This window comes from Gadus chalcogrammus, chromosome 14 (genome assembly GCF_026213295.1).
Source record: "Gadus chalcogrammus isolate NIFS_2021 chromosome 14, NIFS_Gcha_1.0, whole genome shotgun sequence".
NCBI lineage: Eukaryota > Metazoa > Chordata > Actinopteri > Gadiformes > Gadidae > Gadus > Gadus chalcogrammus.
Window position 1 is genome coordinate 10,706,689 of NC_079425.1, and position 20,750 is coordinate 10,727,438.

The following is a 20,750-nucleotide window of genomic DNA, read 5'->3' on the forward strand; positions in this document are numbered from 1 at the left end:
ACCAACAATACGCAACAAACTCAAACTCAGTCATCTCGTTATCTCATTTTTCACATGTGTTTTCTATTTATCACCCATCCAAAATGTTCGTCATAATATTACCATAACAGTATGGTATTTGATCTGCTGCGTAGTTGCTATGACCCTGTTATCACCCCCACCTCCATTAATCATACCTAAATACTTGCCATGCAGTTTCGTGCACCAATGCCCAGCCTTGAATTAACCTTGAATTATGGTGCTGTGTGACATGCAGGCATAATACAAGATGTTGGAAGGGCTTGGTTCATTAACAGTTACAATGTGTCTTTCCAATGTGTGTGTGTGTGTGTGTGCGTGTGCGTGTGCGTGTGCGTGTGTGTGTGTTTACAGATAGTCGAGAAGAGACGGTGCTTGGTAGCATACCCCTACCCAGTTATGTCATCACTCCAGTGGATCCTGATGATCACATAAGCCGGAAATACGCATTCAAGGTAACTCCTTCATGAACACTCAAGGTACCTCCTCAAATAACCCGTCTCCAGAGTTGATGAATGCGACTACTGTATAAATACTTATGGCTAACCAACATGCACTGATGACTGCTGACAGTTCTTGGCAGCGCACATGGACGGAATGCGTTTGTCATACAATGTCTCCCCCTGCTGGTTGAGCTAGCTGTTACACAAAGTATTATTGATTATCTCATTTGTGGTAATGTCATAGTTTGTGTTGACTATTTTAAATAGTTCCAGCTTAGTTATTATTGCATAATACAAAGCACTTCATGTGACGAAAAGTAATACTTCTACTCTACAATTTTTATCAACCAATCAATCATCATAAAATACTCCCAGAATATATACATATTGCGTAAGATTCACCAATTTGATTAAATTAAATTAAATTGGTTGATGCTGCTCGGCTGTCTGCTGGTCTAATTGTTTAAACATGTGACACTTATTGTCTGCAACCTTTCATTGGGTATTGTCTTATTCAAATAAATCTCTCCACGCTTTATTGTAATTCTACATCTGTATGAAAATTAAATTGTTTATTAGGGGTGAGGTCATTATTTAGCTGACAACTGTTGTGATTTACTCCAGCTTCACGACGTGCTCATGATCGATTGGCTGTGCTGAAGCTGCAGCTGTAGCATGCGGGAGGCCAGCCAAACAAATGCTGTCAGTGGTGCATGCTACAAAGGTTTAGAATTAATATTGGAAAGAAAGCCTGTCCGAATGCTGTGTGTTCTCCTGCTGTCCGGTCGGCATTACTGTTTCTGTTAGTAGACTGATGTCATTGTTATTACAGTACAGAGTACATCGAAACAAAAAAACAATATCCTACTAACTCCCATCCAAGTGCAGTCTAATATTCCTGATGATATTCACGCTACGGCTTTAATGGAAGGGCTGTGGTATCAATTAACCCATAGATTTATTATTTAAATAAAAATTTCGAAAAATTGGCATAAATGTGAACTGCTGAAACGATGGAAAACATGGGCCACATTTTTTAAATCCATTATGTAGTCATAGTGACTGTAAAAGATAAATGCCTAGTTACGGCTCACTGTTTTTTCTATCTCTGTGTCTCCCACAAATTGAATATTGCAACACATAAAAGAAAAATATTCTGTTAAACCTGTCATGGTCTACTGGAGAACAGAGCTGATGTATCATCTCTTATCACAGCTGCAGTGTTGACATTATTGTCTTGCTGCAAGCGTAGCACCCATTGAGAAAAAAACCCACAATCCTGCATTAATGTTTAATGCAGCGCTGCAGCCTCGGGGCAGTCTGTTACAATCCTCTGGACTGCTTTGTACCTGCTCCTCTTGGGGCTGCAGGGCGTTACGTGTGTTTGTATGAGCACACACACACACACACAGGCACACACACACAGGCACACACACATAGGCACACACACACACACACACACACACACACACACACACACACACACACACACACACACACACACACACACACACACACACACACACACACATATGGGTGTTGGCCTGCATATGAAAGGCATGCATATGAAATGTGTGTGTGGGTGTGTGTGTGTGTGTGTGTGTGTGTGTGGGAGCAAGGAGCAAGCAAGGGAGTGAAATAATAAATGGAAGAGGGAAGGAGAGAGATTCCCTAACTCCCATTACCTTGGATTAGAATGAGGCAGGTATGATGATCAGTCGTTCATGTTATTAATTATACATCCCTCATCATCTATTTTCTACCTCTCCTCCTGCCTGTTCTCAGGGGAGTAGATCTAATAGCTGAGGTGAGGCGGGCTCTGCTAATTACTCACCTTGCGTTGAACGAGCCCTTGCGCCCCTGCCGTGCAGTCTGGGCGGCCCCATATCAGAGCTGGGTATTTCATTAGATCCTACATGGCCGCTTTGTCGACGTGTTATTACTGCTACGTCTCTGGACCGGGCCACAGCCCACCCATCCCGCTGGACGGTTCTGGTTTGTTCTGTACCATGTGTTTGTTGTACGTTTTCAGGATTGAGATGAGCTGATAGTTAAATAGATGGGAGTGTTTGTCCAGTGTGAGTTTGGAATGACATAGTTGACGCAGCAAGTTTAGTAATTGTCAAAATGACAACACACTGCAGCCTTCAGACAAGGAATCCAAGGAGTGTGGTTGAGCTTAACAAGGGCTTCCTATCAGATACCCCTCAGGCTGCCACAAAGCAACATGCACTCTAATCCATGGTATAGGATGGTTTCCTTTCCCTCATTGAACCGCTCTTCATTGATGTTTTCCCAAGCCCAGACCGAAGAACAATCCCCACTCCTTTTGATCATGTCAACAATGATTTGGAGAGACTTCCTGTTGTTTTGTCTCATTTCACTGCAGCGCTCTCATTCTCTGTTTGGTCAATTGCTTCCTGTTGTTCCCCTGTGTGTCTGTGTGTGTGTGCGTATGTCTGTGTGTGTATACGTCTGTGTGTTTGTGTACATTGGTGTGTGTGTGTGTGTGTGTGTGTGTGTGTGTGTGTGTGTGTGTGTATGTGCGTACCGAGGGAGTTCTGTTGCCAGCAGTTGGCAGCCCCTGTCTTGCATGAATAGGTATTTGATGTCACCAATCCCCATCGGCGTCTCGCCTTCCCCCAGCTCATTCTGTGCCACTGAATGTACAATATCTTGTGTGCATTTATGTCACATATACATACATGACGCAGCAGAAGTCATGGATGGACAATGCCAGCCTGTAATATGGAATGTTTGTTTTCATGCAAGTTTAGTTACTTTTGGTTTTTAATTTTGAATGTGCGTCCGTGTGCTATGTGTACGTTTGAAAGCAGCACTTCTGTAGCATCGTTTGGAACAGTAGAAGAGACTCCTGACCGGGCCTTGTCATTAATATTGTCCTCGACAGGTTCAGGTTACCATGGGAACCATAGCCGATCAGCAGCCCTATCAGAGGGTTGCATGGACCCACTATGGATTCAGTGTCATTGGGCATTTGCACCCCACCCCCCCACCCCCGCTCTACATCAGTCATCATATTCGGCCCATCATGGGAAAGGTGTGGTCGGCGAGTCTCACGGTGGTTCTGCCTACGTTTCCCACACTCCTCTCTGTCTTCATCGGCTTTCTTCGAGGCCTTCACCACATGTCACCATAGCATATTATTTGGCCTCCATGTCGCATGTGATTCAAGTCATGCCATCAAGGCGCTCTCCACCAGGACGGTCTGTGGGCACGTTCACATGGAATGATTCATCGATTCCTCCAGAATCCCCAATCCCACGTGCAGCCCGTGTTGCCTCTGGTTTTGTGTCTCATGTTATGCTTTCCACAAGCCGCTGAGTAAACTGTCCAAAAGCCTCTTCTTGTTCTTCGTCTTGGATGATTTATTGTGTTCAACAAAGTGACATTTCCCTCTATACGGTTGAAGTTTACTACTTCATCAATCTCATTCAGACAGAACGGAGATCATTTGATTTGTTTCCAGGCATAGAAAATGGCCCGTCCATAACCATTTGATGCAAAATATTTCTGACACAGACCATAACCCCGGCTGTTGTAACCCAGATTTAGATGAATGACCCAATGACTAATGCGTATCAGAGTCATCTGAACACAGTGAGGTCAGCGAGATCCCAGGTAACACCGTGGTCATAACATATCCAGCACCGTGTAAACCAAGAGTAGACCAGTGTAATCCTTCTCCGTCGTGGAATAACGACCTTGACTCCAGGTCGCCAGGCTGTCCGGTGGCCCCGTTGTTCCCCAGGGGGGGGGGCTCTGTCCCTGGGTTGTTTGGGGTTGTTTGGACGGGTAGGGACACTGCAGGGTTATATCACGAGAGGATAAAAAAGAGTGGAAAATGATTAACTCAGCAGACAACAGAGAGAGATGTGTGTGTGTGTGTGCGTGTGCGTGTGCGTACCTGCATTGTAAGGCTCTTTCGTGTTGGTCGTCGGCTGTACAGTTGCTTGGGCCCCTTTACCAATATGCTTACCGAAGGCATTGTGTATTGTGCTGCCATTTTGGCTTTGGTTTGATGCAGCAGAAAATTGATTATAGCTATATGTTGCATGCCTTTTGCTGTGCATGACGGCGAAAAGCTCTTATTTGACGCCGTTTTATGATGAATGCAGCCTTTTTTTCCCCAGTTATTCACTTCTCCAGTCATGTGTAACTGTATATTTTTGTTTCCCATGCGACGACAGTTTTTGGTCATCAAAAACGCTAACTAAGCGCGGCTCCTTGCTGAGCTGCTTAGTGCTTGGATGTATTTACTCATCAAGCTGACTACCTGTACTACCTCACTGCTCTCTGTCCCCGTACAGTTCTCACACGCACTCCCCTCTCTCTCCCCCTCTCTCTCTCTCCCGTAGGCCAGCCACACAGGAATGCGCTCCTACATTTACAATAAGAACTCTGTGATTGGCTCGCAGGCGGAACACTGCGGGATGCGAACGTACTTCTTCAGCGCCGACACTCAGGAGGACCTGAACGGCTGGATACGGGCCATGAATCAGGCCGCACGCATGCAGCAGAGCCACACGGTCAAAAGGTCTGTGGTCCCCGCCCTCCACACGAAGGTTGTCCTCGGGAAGGTCTTCGTCCGTGACGCTCTTTCAGGAGTTTGGTTTAAATTAGAGCATGGTTCTATGCGGTGTGTTTCACGTTTTGAGCCGTATCGATCGGAATCGGAATCTGTCTCTTTCTCTCTCGAATGAAAACAACATCTTGTCCTTGAGGCCCGGGTCCATTAACACCTAGATCCAATTTCGGTTTCAATACTTTTTTCAAAAATGGCTCTGCTCAAGATGGAATATAACAAGAAGAATATTGGATACAAAATGAAATGCATAAAAGAACCCCACAAATAATAAAAAAATATGTATAAATACATTAATTCATGAATGCATTAATGAGGTGAAAAACCAATCATTGTTTCATTCCAGTAGTAGTATGTTGATGCGCATAAAAACACACATCTAATCATTGTTTCATACCAGTAGTTGTATGTTATAGTGCATACAGACAGACTCATCTAATCTTTGTTTCATAGCAGTAGTTGTACTTTTTAGTGCATAAATACACATCTAACCAGCTACACAGGGGCTCCCAAAGGGTTTAATTCTGAAGCGTATGCATCTGGGCACCACTCGGTCATGGGTTACTAATACATTGTACCCTATATAGAGACGACTAAGTTAAATACCTTTAGCCGCGTTTCCACCGCACACATATTATCCTTATACTAATACTGTACCCAAAAGTATAGATAAAAAGGAAGTACACTTACTGTAGCTCCCACACATTTTTCTTTCATCCCTCATGTTTAATTATTCATGTTGACGTTTGTTATAGTGTTGCGACATTGTTTTCCACTGCGTCTCAGTGCTGCCTGGATGAGCACTGCTTGAGACAACTTAAAGGTGAAACGTCCCCAGACTCGATGGCCCTTATATGGGCTGAGCAGTAGTAAGACGCAGTCTGATCCATCTGCTGTGAGTACTATTGCACTGCAGTGGTCTGCAGCATCCATTCTGTTCTCTGCTGTTGAGAACAGAATGGATCTGAATCTCGGCCAGATGGAAACAGGCGTGAACGTTGTTGCTGAAGAATCCACATAGGCTATGTAATGCAATAAACTGTCAAATGCTTTAATTGTCACTATGGTACCCTAATTCTAATGTTTAAGACTGTTAAATAAGTTGGGGGACACATTTCATAATTTGAGGACACAATTCCTTTATGTTATTTTCTTTTATCGCCATCTTGTGGTCAATGTTGCTTACTACCGCTTATTCTATTCTATAAAATTGTATTTTAAATTAACAAAATATTGAAATAATACTCAAACCCCTATCAATTATTGAGGTTAAATAGTTCATCGTATCCTGTGTTCAATTATTGTTTCCCTTGGTATAGACTTATTCCTATAAATGTACCTTTTCAAAGAGTTCGGAAGGAAAGAAGAAATAGTTGTTAATCCATTGATTGATTATGCACAAATCATAATTTTAGTAAAATACTGATGATTCAGGAACTCCAATATGGGTCTTCTTAAATGACACGTCTTTGCTGTAACAGATTGAAGAGAGACTTGGCATACCCCAAGCTATTAGTTTAGAACAAAATGGCTGTCATTTCTAATCACCAGGGATTCTGTCTGTTTGGCTTTCTCTGCCAAGAGCTCTTAGGGTTTTATTTTTTTCCATTCAAATAATTAAAGTGTGTGGGTGTAAAACGTATTGAAATGCTCCCTATGGTGCCTTCGTCCCTCCACAGAGAAATTAGCAAAGATTCAGCTGTATATGTAACTTCTTCCCTCCCTGGAGTGGAACATTACTTGCAGCATGTCATGAGGTTAATACATCAGTGGCCCATTGTGGTTCATGTTACCCCATCTCTCTGTTGCAGGAATATTACACTCTGTCGCTGTAGTGTGAATTAAGAGTGAGCAAGCATCGTGGTAGATTAGTTTGATCGCGGTGTGTTTCACAATCTGTGCCAACACCCTTTGTGGCATTAGGTGTAATATGATAAAATCGGTACAGGTAATGATAGGTTATGTCTGTCCCTCGTCTCAGGACTGAATTAAAGAAGAGAGCTTTGCGGCTTTCAATTTCCCTTCCACTTCCACTGAGAACCCTCACCCGCTCTAACTCAAACATACTTGTATTTGCTACGGACATTGTTTGACGTTTTCAAGGACCATAGACCATGACCGTCTGGATCCTTGTCATTGCGCTTCAGTGTATTATTGTGTTTATCGTTGATTCAAATTGACTGCGTCAGAAGTTGCAGTTCTGTGAGGACTTAAGGATCGTTGGTCTCTGTGGGTTCCAGAGAGCTGGAGAGGCCTGAGAAGGCAGCGGTGGTACAGCAGCAAGCCGTCCCCCAGAGCCATCACTCCGGAGGTGGGAAGCAGACGCCCGGCCAGAGGGACGCCCCCCACCGAGCCCAGAGGGAGGAGCCCCAGGATAACGGCGTCCGATTGGCCCCCGGCGAGGAGGTTCGGTACGGCCTGGAGATCCACGGGAGGCCCCCCCAGCCCGCCACCGGGGAGGAGGGGAGGGTCGACGGCCGCTCGCCCGACCCGGGCCCCGGCCCCGGCCCCAGGAACGGCCACCTGACCGTGGCCCATGTGTCGCTGCCCTCGGAGGCCAACGGGAATGCCGGGTACAAGCGGGCCCCGGGCCCCCGGATTAGCACGGAGAAGGAGGTGCAGAGGAAGACGGCCCTGGCCCAGGTGGAGCACTGGGTCAAAGTTCAGAAAGGGGACCCCCCCATGAGGTCAGCTTCACCAATTCCACCCACACCTTTTGAGGGTCTATGATTAACACTATTAGTTTATTAAAGTTTATTAATTAAAAGGTTGATAAGTAGTGAATAAGATCCTCTAACAAATTTGACGTGACATGAAGAGTCTCTTGTCCCCCCCCCCCCGCCCCCCGATGTCCCCGCAGCGCGCCGTCGGCCGAGTACCACCTCCCCCGCCGGACCCCGCCCACCAAGCCCAAAGCCAACGGCGGCGCGGCGGACCCCTCCCTCCCCTCCCTCCCCTCCCCCTCCTACCTCTCCCTGCCCAAGGGCGCGGCCCACCTCCCGCCCAGCGCCAGCTCCCCGCCGGCGGCCAGCAAGCTGACCAGCGACTACAAGTACGCCCACGACCGCCTCAGCCACTTCTGCATGTCCACGGACGAGCGCACGGCCACCAAGGAGGGCATGGTGTGGCAGCTGTACGAGTGGCAGCAGCGGCAGCAGTTCCGCCACGGCAGCCCCACCGCGCCCATCTACACCCCGGGGCCGGGCTTCCTGGACGCCTCGGCCTTCCGCGTCACCGTGGAGATGCCCCGCTCCATCTCGGTGCCCCCGTCGCCCTCGGACCTGCAGCCGCCGCCGCCGCGCGTGCCCGCCTCCTTCAAGCCCCTGTCGCCCCGCCGGCCCCACACCCCGCTGGGCCGCGTGACGGTGAAGCCCCTGGACGACGGCGCGGTGGCGCCCCCTCCTGGGGACAGCACAATGTCCCACTCGCCCAGGAGCGTCTGTGCGCCGCTCTCTCAGGTAAGCATATAGAGACCACATGCATCTCAAGATTTTTCACGATTTTAATAATTATATTAATAATTTTTCCATTAACGATGATACGATTTCCTTTCCCTATTATGCATAAATGATGCAGGGTAACCAAAAGTACTTAAGCTTGTTTACAAGAGGAAAAGCTCTTTACCTAACTTGCTTAAGGCGTACGTTTGAGTTAACCACATCCGTGCCTGCAGCACGCAGTAGTATTTAGGAAGCGGTTAACCTCTATCACCGAACTCTCATGGACCTAGATTATGGGGATGTGGTTTTGTTTGGAGGACTTCTTCACCATTTATTGTCCAGGTATTATACAGCAAATGTGTAAATAGTTATTAATAATCAACATTAACATTATGAACATTATTATAGAGTTTAATTCTGAAGGTTTCCTTTTTTTTCCGTCATGGTTAATTATCTACCTTAACAACGTTCACAAACTTGAAATCTTTTATGACGATCACTGTGGGTTTTCAGGTTGACTATTACTAAATTGAAAGCTCATGAAAGCTGAGAGTCAGCATATGTCAGAGACATAATATCAGCCCGGTGGCCTGGCTAGAGGGGAAACGGTTTGGCTCTGCTTCTCTCTGTGGCCATCAAGACCTCCTTCCGTGAATGGGTCGGATCGTTTGTGTGATTAACGATGGATGTTAAGCCGGTCGTAAACGTTCACTCTTCAGACCCGGTGGATTTCGGAATGAACCCAGCTGTGGTGGAACAGAAAATACTGATGTTTTGCTCCATCTTTGGGTTTAAAGTTGAAGGGATTTTGAAGTTGGTTGGCCACCTCAGTCTTTGACAGATAAATATATAAAATCTTGGTAATAGTGGTTGAATTTAACAATGCAGTGACATTTGTTGTGGAAATGATCATAGTTACAATTGTATTTCTCGGCAATGTCCTGATGTGTCCTGAGTATATGAATGTACTGTTATATATAATGAATCATTAGGCAGATGCTAATTGGATAAAGAAATGGCAAAATAGTGGCCTTAATTTTCAAGCTAAAATATCCCAAGTTATTTATAATCAGGGATACTGCAGAAGTCCGGTCTATACTTGTCCTTTCTCGTGAGGCGTTTTGAGTGAGAGATCATCAGAGCTCAGACGGCCACTTCCACCGGGAAAACACTGGGAACGGCTATTACTGGCATGGGACGGTGGGGAAGCGGAACGATTCTCATGTAGGAAAAAGCAGCAACATCTCAAAAAGCACAAAGGTTCAGCCGTCCCCGCCATTCTAATTTGAGAGCTTCCCCCTGATCTTCACGTGGAGGGTGCAAGAGTTGCGGAGCAAAACAAGGGGTCGCCCTGGGAAGATTAGCCCAGTCTCAGCATTCCCAGCGCACAACACTTTGAAGCTGATGTGAATCACACTGCATTTCACACAGTCCACGCCCAGGCCTCTTCCAACAGGTGGTGTGTGACGTGTGTGTGTGTGTGTGTGTGTGTGTGTGTGTGTGTGTGTGTGTGTCTGTGTGTCTGTGTGTCTGTGTGTGACTGTGTGTTTTAGTTTGGCAAAGGCTCCCTATGTTCCCCAACTCTCCCGCTGAGGTTCAGAAAACACACACACACACACACACATGCAGACACAGTGCCACGCCACCGCGGGTTCGCGCTCAAAGTCTCGCCTGTCATCCACACCCAGCGCTAGCTCCCGACCACACCCTCCACATGTGAGAACGTCTCTGTGCACTCCTTTGCCACATCAGCCAACACACACACACACACACACACACACACACACACACACACACACACACACACACACACACACACACACACACACACACACACACACACACCAGCCCTTGTAACCAGAACGCTGGCTGTGCACAAGTAAACTGTCACATACGTTCTGCTGCCTTGTCGTCATTGCCGCCTTTCCTTTACTGTCGCTCTAGGTTACTAATTAGACACGTCTCCATGACAATTATACACAATTATAAAAAACAGCCGCAGAGAGAGAGAGAGAGAGAGAGAGAGAGAGAGAGAGAGAGAGAGAGAGAGAGAGAGAGAGAGAGAGAGAGAGAGAGAGAGAGAGAGAGAGAGAGAGAGAGAGAGAGAGAGAGAGAGAGAGAGAGAGAGAGAGAGAGAGAGGGTTTCCTAACAAAGTGTGAGGCAAGTGGCTACGCAGGGCCATTCCCGGGAGCAATGGGAACTAATTATAGTTGTCAGATGAACTTAAGTTTTGGTGGACCCAGCATGTTTAAGGCTGATGGGGCTCAGTGTGCGGCCAGCAGGCCTGTGTGTTGGCGTTGCGCAGGCACCTCTGAGGAATACCATTAAAGAGTGTGCGTTATTAACAGCGAATGCAACTAGCCCAGGGCCTCCTCCACACACAACCTATAAACATCTCAACTCCGTGTCTCAAACATCAGCAAGCGCTCTCGCTCTTTCTTCAGATCTCGGATTTGAATAAAAAACCTATTATGCAGCAAAAAAAATAGTGGCAGGGGAATCTCAGAGGGGAGGCTGCTCTTGCTGGTAGCAAACAAATGTTATTTTAAGAAAGCAGGTTTGGGATAATTTATGTGTAGTTAATTAAATCTCTTGTTGTTTGTGTCCTTTTAATGTTTGTGCGGTGGGCCTAGCCTTACTAATTCTGCGTGTTAAGCAAAAATGTCAAATTTCCCTAAGCCATCTAGCGTCAGGAGTTACGCCACACCTTGTTCCAAGCTAACGCAGGACACATCAAATAATGAGAGGGAGAAAAGGAATATGTGCTGTGTCCGTGGAATTCTTTGAACATACTTATCAGGAATGCATTGACTTGAGCCACAATGTTAACTTGAGCACACAACTTTCTTTCATTCTTTTGAACCAAATGAAAGTGGAATTAGAAAGATGAGTGTTTGGAGTGCAAACACTCCAAATTGTACTTCTACAATTCTTTATGCCGCTTTCATAGAGGCTTGTTGTTGTTGTTGTTGTTTTAAGTGGCGAGGGGATGTGTTGTGTGTCTCCACAGATGGAAAGAAGGTCGATGCCAGCCATGGGATACATCACACACACCGTCAGTGCTCCGAGCTTGCACGGCAAAACGGTCTGACTCTCTGCAATACACATTCTGCATGTCTAACACAATGTGGCCTAACTTTTTGAAATGCATGTGCCACTTAACATTACATGACTACTAATATACTGCTTGGGATTTTTTATTTTTTTTAAGATCAACTTCTTGATCCAAGAGCTAAAGACACACTTCAATCCAATCAAACTAATACACTGTAAAAGCAGTTATAACCCCCCCCCCCCCCCCCCCCCCTCCCTCACACACACACACGCACACACACACACACACTGCCTCTGTGCATCAGAAATGCACCAGTCTAATAATAACTACAAACATTCCAGCTCTTTCCACATTTAGAGCAGGCTATGATGAGGGCCACCCAACACCTTGCATGAACCTGATGGAATTCCTTGCAAAGTGACCAAATGAGCTCCCGCTCGCGGGCCAGTCCTCCACCATCTGGGTCTCTCTCTCTCTCTCTCTCTCTCTCTCTCTCTCTCTCTCTCTCTCTCTCTCTCTCTCTCTCTCTCTCTCTCTCTCTCTCTCTCTCCCTCTCCCTCTCCCTCTCCCTCTCCCTCTCCCTCTCTCTCTCTGCTATGGTGCAGCCACTGTGTGTAGCCACAACGTGTCCTGTAAACGGGTTGGCATGGTTCTGAACGATCTGCTCCCTTGCATCTCTTGCCCTCTGTTGCCCGTCACGCCGGCCGGGCCTGGCTGCAGCCAGAGGAGCTGACCCTGCTCCTCATACAGCTCCGGAGGCACCAGGCCAAGATGGCCGGTGTTCTTAGCCCCGCTGATGATTTTGCCCCACTGCCACCCCTCCAGCAGAACGGCCTCCTGGGCCCCAGCCTTCAGGTCAGGGGCCCTTTAACCTCCGCCCCCCCCCCATCCAGCACCCATCCCACAACATACCGTGCAACACAGCTTGCCCTTCATCATCGTTGCATGGTGTGGTCCCCCTCCCTGCTCCCCATGCCAGCCCACCTCTCCCCTCCACGTCCTCCATCACACTGGGCAGTGTGTCGGCATTGCTACCTTGTGTTTGGTTTGTTTTCATTGGATCTTTCGAGTGTTGAACAGATTCTAGCACTACGGACTGTGAATTGCCATTTTTTTTGGACTTTGTTCCTAAGGGAAAGTCCTAACTTTTTTTTACAAACTATTTTCACAAAGTGTTCTGACTTTGTGTGACTTCGTTAATTTGAATATGAATGATCCCAAATGGCGAGCATGATGCCGGCGATCCTCGGATTAGGATGTTGCCTTCGGTCAGCGCAAACAACACAAATACATCTGTGATTAAAATAAATAAAAAACAGTAACGTAATGCTGAGTCATGCACACCCTGTATCACCCCAACGATATGTAATTCCATGTGACAATGCGTCAAAGCGTTCCAAAGCCCCTATTGGCTACTGTCTCCCTGAGGATGTGTGCACTGCTCTGACTTGTGCACTGTAATCTCCAGCTCCAAACATGTCCCCATGCTTTAGCCTTGCTTTTTACACATTGGTGTACAAAGCCCAATGCAAAACTTGAGTCATACACATGTAAGGCCTCTCTCTGTAGCTCTCATGTTTGCATGTATACATACAACGCTTCTTGAGCTGAAGAAAAGTTTCAATGTAAAAGCACTCACGCATTACTGTACATCAGGATGATGTACAGTACAGTGCTTCGTCTGCGCGGTCTTTAGTGTGGCCCATGCAAAGCCGGAGAAAAAAACACTGAACAATGCCTTCAAGACACCCAGAATCCTTTTGCAGCTTCATCACATTTGCTTTGTCTCTCCACTGTTCATCTTAAGGCTGACGACACATACATTCAACTGAAGAAGGACCTGGACTATCTAGATCTGAAGGTGGGCCTCATCCTATACCCAGAATCCCCCAACATCACCTTTCCTTTCCCCTCCACTCCAGGCGCTTCCCCCTCACCGCTTCTTCTTCCCCCTTTAGGCTTTCTCTTTCTAACGCTGGGAATGAAGTTGATATCTCTATGTTGACTTGGAAACGGTGGTGACTATAATGTTAGGAACACTTACCTAGCAGGCTTGAGGCACTTCAAATCAAAAGTTGAAATTAACCTTTGTTCTCAGTGTTCTGATGGCAATGTACAAATAATCTAATCAATTAATACCAGTGCTTTAAAGAACAAGTAACAGTAGATTCACATAGATTGATGGAGATCGCAACACAGTATGAGATGGCCTTTTCACATGCACTCAATCTAAAGAAAGCGCATGTGAAAATATTTGATTTTTTCACATGCCTAAAACTTGATCTTAGGAATGTTGAGGTGAATTGAACTTCAAACCTATCGAACTACATAGTGGCCGATGCTTAACACAGAGTTGCTACGTTGATGTTTCTCCTATATGTATGCTATGTTTCACAACAGTGCAAAGCTTTGGACCTGTATGAATGGTTTTGTATGTATAGCATCACAACATCCCCCATCAATAACCCACTGGGCAGCGTGTCGGTTGTTTGCAGAGTGGAGGGGTGTGTGGTGCGGTCATCCCACCTTGTGCATTCATACACTTTCACTCTGTAACGCCTCTTCCATTTCCTGTTTTCAAAACAGATCCAAAATATTGACCCGATGATTGTTTCAGTACACAGTGTGCTTGAAAACTCCACTCCGGGTTTTGGGTACAGTTGGAATGTAAGGATGGTGTGCATACAAAGAGAAACTCTCCCGCTGCATTACGAATGGAATGTACCCGTACTCTGGCAATGTTCACTGACCGCAGAATAATATGTAATGTATTTCCACCTGTCTTTTTACATATATGACTCTGTTGGCCTGGTTGTCCATATGGGTAACTGTGATGTAGGATGGATTGTTTGGCACGCGGATGTCCATGCATGCTGGTGTACACTACCCCACCCCAATGTATTTTCCGTGTATGTTGCAAACACAACCTTCATCTAAAAGAACCATGCGACATCACCCAAGGGTGCTCTTTTCAAACAAATGTGCTGCTGTAACCGGTTACGAGGGCAAGCTATCCATGGTATTTCAAAATATCTCTTTATGGCGATGAACCATAGCTTTGGGTAATCCACCCTGCTGTTAGAAAATAACAACAACTCCTCATTGTTTTCATAGGTTGTGCATCAGAAACATCCTTGTAGCATTAGGTAGAGTTCATAGTCCCCTCCCTCATGGTTGGAATGGATCACAAAGGTGCCAAAACTGCCAAAGTAATGAGCAGCCAGGAAAGAGCAGCTTTGTGGTTGTCTGTCGTTCTGGCTTGCCTCAAATCAAAGATTGCAGATGCTGCCTCTTCATAAATAATTTCTGCATAATGTTTCATTATATTAGCTTCTGCATTTTTGTGTCAGCGATGTGTTGTTTTTCCCCCCTTTATTTTAAAAGCCTTGCGTAGTTCAAATGCACTCATTTTGACGTTGTGATGCAGCCGTACAGTATGCTTTTGCCTGAACTATCATTCGGTGAATGTCCTCAGCTTCTATTGAATGACTGTGAAAAAGTGGCCCTCTGTAAGATATTGCTGCTGATACTATTTATTGTTGAAACAGGAGTTGTCTGTGTCTGCTCAATGCAGGTGACTGGACGTGAAAGCCTGAAGGAAAGAGCATTGAAACCCGTCAAAATAGCAGAAAGTGATGCTGATGTAAGTGAATTCAACTCCCACAGAATCCCTACAGAGACTGATAAACTGATAAACAAGTGCTTTATCTCGCCTGCTTCTTCACTTTAAGAATATTCTTTTTCACACACAAGTCACTACAGAGAGACTGTTGTAGTGTGTGTGTGTGTGGGTGTGTGTGTGTGTTTGTGTGTGTGTGGGTGTGTGTACGTATATGTGTGTGGGTGTTGGTGTGTTTGTGGATGTGAGGTTGGGTGTGTGTGTTCTTTAGTTTTGGTAAACAGAGGATGAAGAGGTATGGGTGTGTGTGCATACACATGGTTACACTGTGGGGACATTTCTCCTCGCTGCACAGTGAGGACCTTGTTGGCCGACCACATCTTTTACTTCAAGCACTGCAATTTAAAGGGAAAAATACATGTAATGGGACTTTTAGATGTCTGGCTGTTAAATTTTTCAGTTTGATTTGCCCGGGTTTTCTCCTCTTCGTCTTTGTTTTGTGCTAAATAGAAGGTAAATAACATGGATGGCCTGTCTTTTCATCATTAGCATTGTTCTGCTTTAACAATTTATACAAAATTTTGCGTGAAATTGTTGGAACAATGAATATTTCATGCAATTAAAAACAACAATATAAGGCAGCAAAATAAAAACAGCTTAATTATTAATTGAACAGAATGATAAATAGAGCTGGAAAAAAAATATGCACTCCGGAAAACACTGCAAGCCTGGCAGTTGTGTTGTTTTCATAAACACATAACCCATTTCTGGGAAAACAAATATGCCACCCTCAATCAGAATGGCTTTCTAAAAAAAAATAAGAATGAATTAGAAAATATGGATTTTTGATTATGATTACTCATAATGGGCATCCTCACCAGCCCGGCTAGTCGGGCGTATAGCTTCTCTTTGATATCTCCCAGTGCGCAGACGAGAGCTGCAACTCCTCAGGGCATTTCACGTAGATGAGCCATATTGACATATGGACACCCAGAAGTCTGCAGTCGGGGATCAATTCGTCTTGTTATTAGAGCACAGTTGACAGAAGTAGGAGAAGGAGGCCAAATGCTGAATCTCCTCAGACACTACCAGCTAGCTCAGAAGAAAGCCTCTGAACAACAGCCTAGTTTTTGTTTAATTAGACAGTACTGTTGTGTGTCTGTTTTGTGTTTTCTTTAATCAGAGAGTGTAGACTGTTTTGCTTATCACGTCTTGTGTTTTATTATATAAGAATGAAGACTTGTGTGTGTTTTATTTAATCAGACGGTAGGCTTGTTTGTGTCTCTGAATTGTGTTTTATTTGACCAGAGTATATTGGGAATGTATTTGTCCTCTAGGTGAAACTGAGTAGGCTGTGTGAGCAGGACAAGATCCTTCAGGAACTAGAAGCAACGATACGCGCCTTGAAGGAAGACAAGGTTTGTGCCGGGACTTTATGTTGATTGCGTAGATTTGTTTACAGCACTTATAAATGATAACCCATTTTTTCTGTTGTCTTCTAACTGCTGTGAGGTTGTTGTGCATGTTGTTTGGTTGTTGTGATGTTATGAGTGTGTGGTGATGTTGTGAATGCTGAAGTGTTGTGAATGTTTGACGGTTGTTATGAATGTTTAAGTGTTGTTGTGAACGTTGTAGTGAACGTGGTCTGATGAGGTTGTCGGACTACCGGTCACTGATGTCGTCTCCTGAGCAGGACAAGTTGGAGTCGGTGCTGGACATCTCCCACCAGCAGATGGAGCAGTATCAGGACCAGCCAGCCCACGCTGAGAAGATCGCCTACCAGCAGAGGTTACTGCAGGAGGACGTGGTGCACATCCGCGCCGACATCTCCCAGGTGTCCACGGTAGGACGTCCCACCCTCCACCCGGTTAAACATGTCCTTCAAGGCGACGCCCCGCACGACCCCGCCAGGTCAACATGTCCTTCGAGGCGAAGTCCAAACGCCTCCACCCAACACTCGCTCACAAACCTTTCCGAACTCAGACATAGTAAATGAGAAAAGTAGACACAAAAGAAGAAATGGTACATGTCATAAATCTCTATTTGTTTATTTGAAAAAGAAAGGGCTCGTTTGAGAAGAAAATCTCAACGAGCATCCTGGCAGAGATAAGCAGCAGAAGTGCAGTACGGTCGTCTAACAGACAGACCATATATGGCAATATACCCCAAAAGACTAAACTAAACAAATAACAGCAAGCAGGAGTCCTCCGTCATTCAGCTGTGCATCAGAAAGGGAGACATGTGGCATGTTGCTGCGGTGTGTTCTGCAGGAGATGGAGAACGCCTGGGGGGAGTACAGCCGTCTGGAGGGCGATGTGGACTGGCTCCGCTCAGCCTTGCAGGCCCAGATGAACCGCAATGACATCTCTCAGGTCTGGGGCTGGAAAACACTGACACACACACACACACACACACACACACATACACACAAGAGAGACACACACACAAGGTCTGTGGCTGGAAAACATTGATCCACACTGAACCCAAATATACATACACACGCACATGTGCATGCAAAGACACAGACACACACACACACACACACACACACACACACACACACACACACACACACACACACACACACACACACACACACACACACACACACACACACACACACACACACACACACACACACACACACACACACACAAACACACACCAAATGCTTACCTTACCTGCCTATGGGTGTTAGTAACTTGATTGGAGCATGTGTTTGTGAATGTTTGTGTGCATGCGTGTGTGTGTTTGTGTGCGTACGCGCATGTGCGTGCGTGTGTGTGTGTTTTTTGTGTGTCTTCATCCGTACCTGACCATCTCTTTTCCCCTTATCCATGCCCTCGTCCACGTCCTCTGCCGTCCTCGACCGAGCAGCAGGAGAAGGCTGAGCTGAGGAAGGAGCTCTGGAGGATGGAAGACGTGATGGCGGGCCTGAGCTCCAGCAAGGCCAACTACAAGGTCACCCTCTCCTCTGTGACCAACCCAGGTGAGAGGAGTGCAGTGTCCGCCAACCCGACCCACACGCACTGGGACCCACAGAGAGGTAGAGACACTCACCTGGAGCTCGTCATGTTGTTATTTACCGAGGCACGCCTTAAGGGGCCCCTATTATGCCACCACCTTTTCCTGTGCCTTAGTGACATCACAAGTGGGAGTGCCCACCGAGATGTATGATGGATAGATGTGCAGCATTCGCTATATTCCACTGGTTAGGCTAGGTCGACTGATCCATTCAGCGTACATCTAGGCGGACACACCCTCTTTTGATGTCGCTGAGGCACAGGAAGAGGCAGTTTTTTCAAACGGCATGTAACGACTAATCAAACTCACACCTGGTGGTATAATAGCCCTTTAAGACGATTTTTCTTCATTCTTGATGTTTGGAAACTAAACAAGACTCTAATCTGAATCTGAATGAATGAAACACCGGTTAAACCACGCGTTCTAACTGTTTGCTGTATGCAAGGAGCCATGCAAATTCAAAGGAAGTGCCGTCCATTCAAACGATACACTTGGGTCCCAGGCCTTGAGAGGCTCCTCACGTGGGGATAAAAAGCTAAAAAGGAAAAACATGAAAATGGTTTGTATATCTGTGTACACATCACTCCCCAGAGAGGAAATTTGTGCCTTCCGTTTCGGCGTCAGCAGTGCCTTCTGGGTGTGGTAGTCCGTCCGCTGTGGAGATGAGGCAACAGCAGCAACAACAACATAGCCCCCACCTCAGTCCCACGAGCCCAAGCCCCAGACCCGGGCAACAGCCCCTGCTTCACCCCACCGCGCCCATCTCCACCAGGCTAATATGGGTAAGTTACAGGAAGCCAGGTTAGAGGAATGGGTAGCATCAATATCTATCTATCTATATAACTCATAGTTGGCATGAATAGGTAAGATACAATCGCATTAACCTGAACAAGGAAATGTGTGCTTGTACACAGTCAACACTCTAAACGGTTCACCGTTAAAATGTGAAATGTTTGGAATCTAAATGGGTAACGAGTGTACCCAAAAAGTACATTTAGTTGACGCAATATATAGATTGAAATCATTTATGGAAACTTTTCACAAAGGCAGCTCGTAGGGCAAACACAGAACTGAACACAGAAGCTCCTAGCAATTATTCCATTGTAGTTAACCTACTACAATCCCCAGCCTCGAGAGCAGAATAGACCCTTAAACAGAGGTATCGTCGTAGAACCAATACAGGTGTCGCTCGTATCTCTGATTATGGGGCTGCCTCGTCTATGGTAGACTCAAACTAGTGAGGATCACACACATGGACCAAGAGCCCTGGTACATAAAGGCAGCACACCCATAATAAAGCATTATGAGGAACACCTGTTTTTGTCCTACGATGACACCTCTGTGAAGAGGGTCTATGGACCCTGATCGGTTACTTCCCTGGTCCGGTATTTTTACTGGCGCACTTTGGCACACCCTCATCGAAAAACCTATCATTAGTTTTAACAGTCACACCTGTGTGCCCTCCTATGGCACTTAAATAAGGTGGTTCGACATTGTACAGACACTATACAATAACAATTAGAATTGTTTTAAACACCTCATATCATTAATAATGACTGATGGTATTGATCGTTGCTGATTTACTGTTATATACAGCGACTGAAATGCGACACGTAATTAATCCTGTGATGGAAAAGCAGGATGTACAGCAGAAATTGTTGCAGTGCAAATCAAGCCTGAATAACAATTACACACAGATAACAACACGTCAAACAGCACTTCAAACAACAACATCTACGGCTAGCTATTGGGTTTGGAGTCCAGTCGAATAAACAATACAACAAACTTCATATTTCCATGCATCAATGATTGAGCTTTTGACCTGGGCGGATGGTGGTGTGTGTGCAGGGTGAGGAAGATGCCCCACCCAGACCCCCCCTACCTCAGCTCTACAGTCCAGATGAGCACCCCCCCGCTGTGCCCCCGTTGCCCAGGGAGACCAACGTCATCAGACACACATCTGTACGAGGCCTCAAGAGACAGTCAGACGAACGCAAGAGAGACCGAGAGACCGGCCAGTTCACCAATGGAGACGGCAGGGTGTGTGTGTGTGTGTGTGTGTGTGTGTGTTTGTGTGTGTGTGTGTGTGTGTGTGTGTGTGTGTGTGTGTGTGTGTGTGTGTGTGTGTGTGTGTGTGTGTGTGTGTGTGTGTGTGTGTGTGTGTGTGTGTGTGTGTGTGGTGTGTCTTTGTTTATTGTGTCTATCATGACCACCACCATAACTTCCTGTCCTGTGTCCCAGTTGGAGATTAGGTGCTTCCTCAGTGAGCCTGAGCTTCTGGGAATTGGAGGCAATAGCAGCCACATTGGGACTACAACATTATCTCGAGACGGAGGTTACCAGACCTTACCTAGCAGAGGTAATAGGATGATGACTCCAATACATGATCACACATTAACATTGATACATTGATCACACATTTTTTATTAAACTTTTATTGACACACTCATTATTACGAAGGTAGTCTTTTTGGCTGCATTGATGACTTCAGATTTCAGAGTACTTTATTCATCAAGAATGGAGTTATCAGAACTCTCTGCTCAC

General features: G+C 46.0%; 1 protein-coding gene across 2 annotated transcripts in view; it reads left to right on the plus strand.

The window, feature by feature from the left end:
* plekha7b (pleckstrin homology domain containing, family A member 7b) overlaps positions 1 to 20,750 on the plus strand; it is a 68,299-nt gene that overhangs the window by 39,012 nt on the left and 8,537 nt on the right. For both annotated transcript variants that reach the window (XM_056608346.1, XM_056608348.1), the window contains exons 8-21: positions 373 to 473; positions 4,841 to 5,019; positions 7,308 to 7,754; positions 7,928 to 8,525; positions 11,519 to 11,593; positions 13,371 to 13,424; positions 15,138 to 15,206; positions 16,520 to 16,600; positions 16,876 to 17,025; positions 17,453 to 17,554; positions 18,060 to 18,228; positions 18,798 to 18,988; positions 20,055 to 20,246; positions 20,448 to 20,565. In XM_056608346.1, coding sequence (XP_056464321.1) covers positions 373 to 473; positions 4,841 to 5,019; positions 7,308 to 7,754; positions 7,928 to 8,525; positions 11,519 to 11,593; positions 13,371 to 13,424; positions 15,138 to 15,206; positions 16,520 to 16,600; positions 16,876 to 17,025; positions 17,453 to 17,554; positions 18,060 to 18,228; positions 18,798 to 18,988; positions 20,055 to 20,246; positions 20,448 to 20,565 — 2,526 coding nt within the window. The remainder of the gene's footprint in view (positions 1 to 372; positions 474 to 4,840; positions 5,020 to 7,307; positions 7,755 to 7,927; positions 8,526 to 11,518; positions 11,594 to 13,370; positions 13,425 to 15,137; positions 15,207 to 16,519; positions 16,601 to 16,875; positions 17,026 to 17,452; positions 17,555 to 18,059; positions 18,229 to 18,797; positions 18,989 to 20,054; positions 20,247 to 20,447; positions 20,566 to 20,750) is intronic.